The sequence below is a fragment of the Rosa rugosa genome, chromosome 4 (genome assembly GCF_958449725.1).
Source record: "Rosa rugosa chromosome 4, drRosRugo1.1, whole genome shotgun sequence".
Taxonomy (NCBI): domain Eukaryota; kingdom Viridiplantae; phylum Streptophyta; class Magnoliopsida; order Rosales; family Rosaceae; genus Rosa; species Rosa rugosa.
In genome coordinates, this window is record NC_084823.1 from 48651417 (window position 1) to 48662072 (window position 10656).

Sequence of the window (10656 nt, forward strand, 5' to 3'; positions counted from 1 at the left end):
ATGACCTCACATTTCCGGAAAAGGGTGCATACATTCATCATACAATACAATAAGAGCAGGGGAACGACGACCTTCTATAGAGTTGGGCATGTGGGACTTGTAGCTAGAATGTGATGTTTACTAGAACAAAGCACAAAAGCAAAGCAAAAAGAGCAGGTCCTATATTCCATTCCACTCAAAGAGCCAAAGTCGTAGGAAATTGCTGCATATAATTCAATGCCTATGTTTTTCCGAAGCTTTGTCGCCACACAGGACTTTTAACATATCTGATATACATAAAAACATATTTTTTTCAATAACAATAGCAACATAAAAACAGATTTGGTGAGAATCCTTGTCAGATTTTCTGCAAACAAGCATGATACATTCTACAATTACAACTTATGTGTACAAGAAACATTAACATGAGTAAAATTGAATACTAAGAGCAGCCAAAGTGTGTGCAACTGTCAAAGAGATGTTTTGCACCTTTCATGATCACAGAGATGGCAGTAATGGGTTGGCACATTAGTTTAGCTATATTTGGTCCTTGATCAATCAGAAGGTGGAAGGCTACAAATTGTTTGATTACGTACGTTAGAAAAAAAATTGAATTTTGGAATTTAGATAGATGACATAGAACAGCTGCAGCAACATATGGACTTTTTTTTTTTTTGGATCAAATCATCATCCATACTTCATTCCAGCATAAGGAAAGTTACAAGCAGGGATGCAATGTAGTACAACAGCCAAAAGACCTACTTCTAACTCAAAGTCCGATAATCTGATCTGAACATACCTTCTAAACTCTAAAGACAAAAAAAGAGGACCAATAAGGCAACAGATGACCATAATCTGGCAACGGGCCACAGCTTGGTTCGAACCAACGCCGGCATACCAACTGAGTCGTGGCTCAGACCTAAAAAGGAAGAATGCGCACCAGTCATCTCCACCTCGTCGGCTAGTGAATACAAGGGATAGATTCTGTTCTAAAAATCGACATATGGACTTGGTTCTTGTACAACTTGCTATCAATAAGTTTACATAGGGTTTTCCTAACTATATCGGATGGAAGCAATCAAGCAATTGATATTCTTTAAAATATTGTATATCAAATAACCAATCATGATGTTGGGTATTTTTGTGACCCACTTGACAGCCCAAGAAATAAATGGGGCAGGAGACAACAGGAAATTTGCAGTTTTGCCTTGAGCTCACATACTTGTCACATCCAGCCGGTCTATTGTTCAATGCCCAGATATATCCAACTCCAAGGTCCCCCAGTGAGGGGTTAAATGAGTCGAGCCAAGTCGAGTATCAAGATTTGATCAACGTCTTTGCTCTTGATCAATATTTCTGCTTATGCACGAATTAGATTTATCAAGCTTGAGCTCGGCTTGATCGATTTCTTTTAACCTCAAGTGGACTCATTTATTCCTAGCCTAGCAAAATACATGCTTTGCTGTATCATCATTTTCTTCTAGACAAACACCATGATTTTATTTTTTTGCTCTCTTTGCTAAGCATGCGCTAATCATAGGTACAAAAATATCTTAACAAACAGGTTGACCTTATATTTAGAAATGAAATAGTAACACTTCCAAATGAAGATTGAATTGTAATCAGATGTATCATAGCTAGTATTGTAAGAAGGGAATTGACATTAGTTTCCTAAAGCATAACAACTATTATGTATTAAATAATATGAGATGTATCATTGTGATATTTATGTAAATAATCTGATTAGACAAATATTAGGGAACTCATGAATATCTTGATTATCAAGACACTGAAGATACACATAAGCAGAAGAAATGGATTGTTACTCTAAATCTGTTATGGGATGGAGACTAGAGTAATCCTGATGTGCTATGATAGGTTGGTCCCTAAACACTCTCACTACAACGTTTTCCAGAAATCAGTCCCATATGATAACCTTGTGAGTGCTAGCTGTAGAAGATCACCTTTGACATTCCAGATGAACAATCAGGGTTGGTACTCTAACCTCTAGTTCATTCCTAGAACATATATGTATACATATGTTTAACTGAATATTGGCTTGACATATTTGGTGATTGTTTTGTGTTCATTGTGATTATAAAGTAGAGGCAACATGTACTATGTAGTGGACTATGTGTATTGTATATGGAATTAGTGAAACTTTTAAAGAAATCTATGGAATTTAAAAGTCTGGGTGTATTCAATATAGACTTTTAACAGTCCATGAAAGCCTTGAGGTATTCAATTAGGATTTTTAAAGACTTCATAAATTCCACCAAAATCTAGGGGTATTCAATTAGGACTTTTAAAAATGAATAAAAGTACAGAGGTATTCAAAATATCATTCATACTTATGGAATTAGAAAATCATGGATAATCATGGACTTTGTAGTGTTAACTATACATACCAAACTCCAATAATTTTCCAGCCTCCAGACCAAAGATTTCAAAAAGTCTATCAAAGTTTCCTCTTCAAAAAAAAAAAAAAAAAAGGTCTATCAAAGTTTTTCTCTCCACGCACGAAGAAGTTTGTCCTTCATCATCTCTCTTTCTTAATTTTTTGTCTTTTCTCTAATCTTTTATGAGGGTAAGGCTATGGTATGTTAATGTTTCTCATACATTAACTTTTTTTATTACTTTGAGAACTCATTTTACCACTTTAAGGACTCATTTTATCACTTGAGAACTTATGTGGTAACTAAGAAAATTTACAACTTTAAGGACTCATGTTACTACTTTGAGGACTAATATTACTATTTTGAGGACTCATTTTACCACTTTAAGGCAATTGTATGCATGTCATACGTTAACATATTGTAGAATTTCCCCTTTTATGATATCAACCTTTTTTGATACCCAACATGTTCATTGTAATTGTTGAATGTGATTTTTGTTTTTTTTTTTGTTCAATTGTGGTACTTTGAACCCTAATAGCAATAAAAATGATTTATGAAACCCTAAAACTCAAATATTGTGGTCTAACCCTAAGACCTTGAACCATACTAAATTTTATCTTATTAATTAATTATTCTCATTAATTTGAATTTATATTATGGTTCAAAAAAAGGTTGAACAATTGAATTTCAATTGATTGATTATAGATCAAGACATTGACCAATATTGCTACAATATATGTTAATCGGCGAAAACAAAATTGATGAGAATAATTAACCATAAACATCAAGTGATCTATATTGTATATTTATGTTGTTGGGAGATTAGGAATAAGAACAAACTCGCTAGACAGACTAACAATCATTTATTTGAGCCAATTTCTATTAGAAGATACTGGAGCATTGAAGAGACAACAAGTTATTATTTTGTTTTGTGTTTGAGCTGCATTTGTTTTAATTTTTTTTGTTTTTTGTTTTTGTTTTTTGTTTTTGTTTGTTTGTTTGTTTTTTTTTTAATATTTTGTACATCTTAGGAAATCTGTAGAAGTCATTCATAATAAAATATATAGTTTTTCATGAATCAATAAAAGTCTATTGCTAAAATCAATGGTTTTAAGAAATCCATAACAGTCTATCAAATTTTTAAAGAGTCTGTGGACTTTTCAAAAAGTCTGTCATTTAAAAAAAGTCTGCACAAATCCAAATACAACACACCCCCTTAGATGATAACCAGAAAGAAAACAATAATGATGGTACATAAATTGGCTATTACAGCGGCACATAAATTGGCTATTATCTTGGCATGTAATGATGGTATTGTATGGAAAGTGGAGCTATTACAGCGGCACATAAATTGGCTATAATGCACTTCTCACTTCAAAGGAGATAATATATAAAGATTTGCACAGATGAGTGGATTTGTAATGATGCTGAGGGTCAATGCATTGATCGAATAGAATCAGTTGTGTTGGCTTAATGCATATCCTTAACTTATGGTGACATTTTAATTTCTTAGGATCTAATGATTATCTAACATATTATTAAATAGGTCACGAAATCGAAACCCCTACTCCGGTATTTTCTATTTCTCATTTAGTAGCACAAAAAGATCACAGGACACCAATATCTATAATGTCATGAAGACAAACATCCATCCATCATTGACCTCTAGACGCTTACACACAATTGCACAAAGTGATGATCAAAGCGTCTCAAGTTGAGACTCTTTGATCATCACTCAAGTTGAGACGCTTTGATCATCACGGTAAACATGTTGAGACTTGAGACTCTCAACCAAAAGTTTTCAATTATAATCCTCTCCATACATTTATTTGTTTATCAACTTGAGACTCTCAACCAAAAGTTTCCACCACGGTAAACATGTTGGATCCTAACTTCAACCGACAGCAGTAACCAACTTTGAATCTCCCTCAAAAGTGACCATTCCCCAACTAAAAGTAAGTTATATATTATATATACCGTGCACGTTTCTATTTTCTAAACATGAGATCAGATGAGATGGTAGTTTGATATAAAATTCAACTTTAAGAAAGAATATACACTAGCTAGCCTTTGGGGTTTCAGTATGGAAGAACACTACCTTTTCACATTACCAGAATTAATGACTCTTCACATTACTTGTTGTATTAGATTCACAATATGGTCTCAGAATAATGTGCTAAATCTCATTTTCCAAAAGTAAGACAAACAGAATATTAGATGAGAAGGTTACACTAGGATGGACCAAAACTCCACTATATAATAAAAAGGAATTTTCTAAGCAGAACTAAAGGGACTTTTTCCCCAGCAATTCAAAGATGGGAATAACAGAAATCCCAAAAAAGCTGCCAAACAACTAAAAATAAAATACGACTCTTTAATGGCATATGCATGACATATAAGTGTCCCATGCATCGTCAGTCCACAAAAGCCACTGTGTCAGCTTATTACTGGTTGAAAGGATGTAATAGCTAATTATGTGTGTGTCTATACTCTATATGTATATCATTGAAGATATATTACCATAATATATGCATGTCTCATTCAAAGGTTGCAGCTGAAATTGCAGACTATAAGTACCTGGAAATATGCTACATAATTGACAGGCACTCCTGGAAGGTAGTGGTGGGCTAACAATGAAATCTTAGTGGATTCAAGCTTTTTCAGAATCTCTAGCTCTTTATATTGAAATCTTTTTAGTACTTGGTGAACTCAAAATTGACATGGCAAGAACAACTCATTTGGCTGTTCTTAAAGTTCTCATGGCTTTGATATTTGCTGCTTGGATTTCTCTTTGGATTCTCAAGCCAACTCAGCTTTGGACAAGAAAATGGAAAGCAGCTGAAGATTTAGCAAGGCCTACTTTGTTTGGATATTATGGTACACAATTGAGATTTCATTTGAGTTTAATTTTGGGAAAGGTAAGCACTTAGAAATGTAATAATGTTATTGAATCTTGCTTTTTCTGCAGGTCTTAATTTTGCTGTGTATACATTCCCGCTTATTGCTCTGGCTACTGTAGGGTCTATCTACTTGAATTTGACGCCCAGAGAGCCAATTAGGAGGTAGTACATCACTTTATGTTTAAGCAATTAAATAATGATTTACTTTAAGATATGCCAATTGAAATTTTACTAGTGTGCTTTATTTGGATATGACAGAGAAGGGAGGAGAGTAATTGCTGGTTTCTCAAATCCATTGGTGGTGAACAGTCTTCTGGGAATTTTATCAAGTATTGAAATTGTTGCCGTCTTCCTCTTCATGCTCTTCTTAGCTTGGACGTTCTATGTCCGAATTGCAAATGATTTCAAGAAATTAAAGCCTGACAAAGCACTAAAACTGAATCTGTGAGTGGTTTAGTGTGTAGTGATTATAAAACAAAATTCTAGTTCAAGTGCTAATACCATGCTTCAATTGTGTATCTCAGATGGCAACTCAAATACCTAAGGGTGGCAACTCGGTTCGGTTTGTTAGCAGAAGCCTGCCTGGCTTTTCTTCTTCTCCCTGTACTAAGAGGGTTATCCGTATTTCGGTTACTTGGCATTCAGTTTGAAGCTTCGGTAAGATATCATATCTGGCTTGGGACTACAATGCTATTTTGTGCTACTTTCCATGGTGTAAGCACCTTGTTCATTTGGGGTGTCAGCCACTATATTCAAGATGAGGTAGAATACTAGTCCTTTTTCAATTGGTTTTATTCAATATAGAACTTTGTGCACATTACTGATCTCTTGGTGTAATTCATTCAATAACAGGTGTGGAAATGGCAGAATACCGGGCGAATATACCTTGCTGGGGAAATCAGTCTAGTTACCGGGTTAGTAATTTGGATCACAGCACTGCCTCAAATAAGGAGAAAAAAATTTGAGATATTTTACTACACACACCATCTATACATGGTTTTCCTAGTGTTGTTCTTGTTTCATGCCGGAGACCGGCACTTCTATACCGTCTTCCCTGGAATTTTTCTGTTTGGACTAGACAAGCTACTTAGGATCATACAATCTAGACCACAAACGTGCATTCTATCAGCAAGAGTCTTCCCTTCTAAAGCTATAGAGCTTATACTACCAAAAGATCCAGGTAAGTTTTCATAGTTATATTCTGTAATAACATATTTGGCTCTAATTTTTCATCTGAAACAATTTGGCTCTGATTTTTCAGGACTCAAGTATACCCCAACAAGTGTCCTATTTCTGAAGGTACCAAGTATATCTAAATATCAGTGGCACTCATTCAGCATTATTTCCAGTTCTAGTGTTGATGCCAACTCAATGTCTATCCTGATTAAATCCGAAGGATCCTGGACAAGTTCTCTCTCGAATTTGATACAAACTGAGCAGAAGTCAGATGCTGATCATATGAAATGCATACCTGTTGCAGTAGAAGGTCCTTACGGACCTGCCACAATGGAATTCCTAAGGTGCACCAATATATTTCACTCTTTTCATGACACACTATGATAGGCATAATATATAGGCTATAGTTCACAGTTATAAATTTGAAATCTTGTGCAGGTATGACAGTCTACTTCTTGTTGCTGGAGGAATTGGTATAACCCCATTTCTGAGCATCTTACAGGAACTTGTTGCAGCCCAAAACAGCGGCCGATACAAATTCCTACCTAGGATGCAACTTATATTTGCTGTCAAGAAGGCCCAAGATATATGTCTACTGAACTCAATTTCACCTCTAATTTTCAACCAGCCAGCTGAAAAGTGCCATCTGAAAGTGAAGGTATATGTGACTCAAGAAGAGCAGTCTGGTGTCACAGTAAGAGAAGTACTACTAAATGAGTCTTCTCGAGTGCAGACAATAAACTTTGGCATCAAATCTTCAGTTTATCCTGTAACTGGACTTGAAAGTCCACTCTGGTTGGCTGCCATAGCTGGAATTTCCTTTATCCTGTTTCTCATCTTCCTCATCATTTTCAACCACATTTTCATTCCCTCCCAGAAAAATGCTACCAAAGAAAAGACTCCATCTTCGGTTGCAGATCTGCTTATCATATGTTCTTTCATCACAGTGTTAATGTGCATCTTCTTTGTAGCATTTATTATAAAACGGAGAAGACTAAAGCAACAGAGCCCTCCAGTTTTCCAAAAACAAGGCAAAGCATTGGAAATAAGTCCAACAGAAGCAAGGGATGCTCTTGAGGAACATGAAATCCATTTTGGAGGAAGGCCTAATTTTGAAGGTACTTATTATATTCGTTTTTTTCCATTTCATCCCAAATTTGTTGTCCAGGATATGTTCTAAGATGTGGTAAATTTGAGCAGATATCTTTGCAAAATTTCCAAATGAGACTGGTGGATCTGATGTTGGTGTCCTGGTCTGTGGACCTGAAGCTATAAAAGAATCAGTGGCATCAATATGCCAGCACAAGTGTGGAGGTTTAAAAGTGGGTGCTAATAACAAGCAGAAAGCCAATTTCAGTTTTCACTCTCTCAATTTTGCACTTTAGTCACAGACTTCCCACCATAAATTATTAAATACCAATAAACAAAGTTCCGATGATAGTTAGATTTGCATCCATAAGCATATATTGAAATAGTAGTTTGTTTCTACTGATTAGTCACTTATGATTGCTTGTTAGGCATGTAAATCGATCATGTCTCTTTGTAGTATAAATTTGATCTTCAAATTGTGAAGTGTGCTTCTGTCATCCATATCTTTTTAACCCCAAACAACAATTTGGGGTCTTGTACTCTTGTAGTATAAATCTGAACTTCAAAATGTATGGGATTGAATTGTATTCGGCGCTATTTCAATGATCCATAGCATCTCATCTTATTAAGCCACAGATATTGTAACATTTTATACATCTGAATTACATGGCAAGAGTAATGCATATGTGATCAAATTGCTATACAAGAAATATCATTGATGATTCAACTCAGATTTAAAGGCGTGCAAATGGATTTTGCTTGACATTACCAATTGGAGAAATCAACTCGAGGAACTCTGAATCAAGCTCGAACTTGGCTATGTCTTCCTCCTTGAAGTTAAAATATGACTCTATTCCATCACCCATTTTGGTGTCCATTTTTATGTCTTTCTCCTAAGGAAAAATCACTCATCTAGTCTAATCTGCCAATACCCAATTGTGGTACAAATAACAACTAGAAACATCTTAGAAAAGCTCATAAAGATTACTCCAACTTTAAAAGACCTGTAACAAGAATGTCTAAAAGCATAAGGATTTAAGAAAGCACTAGTTCCTTCCCCTTAGGGTTGGAACCATCACCATTCCCAGATTCTTTAGCAGCCAACAACCTCGGCATTAGGTTGGTCTGCCGGCTCTTGCTTCCATTCTTCTTTCTTGACTCTGTATCACTTTTCACATTATTACTTTTCCCTGCCATACCATACGGCAGTTTATTGACACTGCCCACCGGACAACCTCTCTTCCTCTTTGGTTGTTCAGCATTGTCAGATGGCCCCTCCAACAAACCCATAGTTACTGCATGTCTGCATCCAAGTTCTTTTTTCCAACTGCTAAACTCAGACGTAATTTTTTTGGAGAAATCATTACTTCATCTCCCTCACTCTGTTGAATCTGTCCAGTGATGGGTGCAACATTGTGCAGTGGTTCCTCAATCTCTCTAATATGCACCAGCTTCCTTGCACGACGCCCTGCCAACACAGACTGAGGAGGACAAATATCTGGACTACCTCTAGGAACAAATTGGACTTTGCTCCATTGGGAACAACTGGCTCTGGATATCACAGGTGGGTTCGTGATGTCCGCCAGCATCTTAAGGCCGATGGAATCCTGGATACGATTCTCGAGCCTAGCCAGGACGTGCTAACTGTTGAGCAAGCTCAAGCTTTGGAAGCAAATAGAGCATCCTTAGAGGCAAATAAGGCGAAAGCCATCATCCTAATGACTCGTCATATGGATGATTCGCTCCAGTACGAGTGTATGAATGAAGAAGACACCAGAAGGCTGTGGGTCTCACTCGAAGAAAGATTTGGCAACGTCCGTGACTCCCTGCTTCCTGACCTAGAAGTGAGATGGCATAGCCTCCACTTCTGTGATTTCAAGTCAGTTCTTGACTACAATTCGGAAGCACTTCGCATTAAATCCTTAATGAAATTATGTGGTAAAGAGATCACAAATGCGATGTTGATTGAGAAGACTCTCTCTACCTTCCCCGTCTCTGCATTGATGGTTGCTAAGAACTATCGAATCGATGTTACTGTAGGACGGATCACAAGGTTTCATGAGCTCATTGGAGCTATGAATTTTGCTGAAAAGCATGACAACATCTTTGTGAAGAACTATAATTCAAGATCCGTGGAAACAGAGCATATTCCGAAATCCAATTATAGTCGTGCCCCTAAGAAAGGGCGCCAAGAGTGAAACCCTAATCTTAGTGATACTTCCGGACGTTCTGGTCCATATAATCGCTCTACTTGGGAAGGTAACCGCCAAAATAGTCGAAGACGGAACCGAAGAGGTAAACGTGGAAAGAGAGAGGGAGGCAACGCCTCTGGCCATGTTGGTGGCCCCACAAACACTAAGAGCCATCTAAATGACGCTTTCAAAGCGCCTCAATCAATGGAGTCTGAGCAAAGAGATGTATGTTCTCGATGTGGAGTATCCAGTCATTGGGCACACATTTGTAGAGCTCGTGAAGAAATTGTCACCGCCTACAAAGCATATTGTGAAGCAAGAGAAGCTCACGATGTGGAACAAGAAGATCAAGAAGATGATCTAGAGTGAAGGGTTGAAGACTACAAATCTGGCTGGGATCAATAGATCGCCAATTTTGTTTAAGTCTTTATTTTTCCAAGAGATGTAATAGGCAATTGCCATATACTTTGTAGTAAATGCCATTGGTTTAGTTTTTCTTCACATAAACTCATCCAAAATGAGTATGATGTCTAGGAAGGTTTTGAGATAAATGGTACTTAAGCGAGCTTTGCTCCACCGACATCTCTCTACTCACCTGGTCATATTTATTTTGGAGTTACCGAAAGAAGTCAAACGACTACCTTTGTTTTGCATTAGCTAACATTTGGATTAGATTCTCCTAATGGTTAAGAGACAATGATGTACTCTGTTGGTTTATGAATAAAATTTTGAGTTCTTTTCATTATGACTCTATTTTGATTCTGAGCATATTATTTTGTGACTATGATGGTTGGGCCATCAATGTTAATTCAAGGACATGGAATAGCCCAAGTTCCCCCTGCCAAATGGCACCTTGATTATTGTCACAGAAACTCTCTACGCTCCTAGGGTAAATCGCACATATGAATAGCCAACGGATTACAT

At 36.6% G+C, this 10656-nt stretch overlaps 1 protein-coding gene across 1 annotated transcript; it reads left to right on the plus strand.

Moving 5' to 3' along the window:
* Positions 1-4922: 4922 nt before the first annotated feature.
* On the plus strand, positions 4923-8273 carry LOC133706954 (ferric reduction oxidase 8, mitochondrial). Its single transcript, XM_062132503.1, has 8 exons — positions 4923-5252; positions 5344-5437; positions 5534-5719; positions 5800-6037; positions 6128-6455; positions 6537-6795; positions 6890-7569; positions 7652-8273. Exons 1-8 carry the CDS (start codon positions 5096-5098, stop codon positions 7834-7836), a joined length of 2127 nt encoding a protein of 708 aa, XP_061988487.1. The 5' UTR covers positions 4923-5095; the 3' UTR covers positions 7837-8273.
* Positions 8274-10656: the final 2383 nt, after the last annotated feature.

Coding starts and splice junctions, on each gene's coding strand:
- LOC133706954 (XM_062132503.1), top strand. CDS start 5,096: ATGGCAAGAACAACTCATTTGGCTGTTCTTAAAGTTCTCATGGCTTTG. Junction 5,253..5,343: donor TACTTTGTTTGGATATTATG/GTACACAATTGA, acceptor CTTTTTCTGCAG/GTCTTAATTTTGCTGTGTAT. Junction 5,720..5,799: donor AAAGCACTAAAACTGAATCT/GTGAGTGGTTTA, acceptor TGTGTATCTCAG/ATGGCAACTCAAATACCTAA.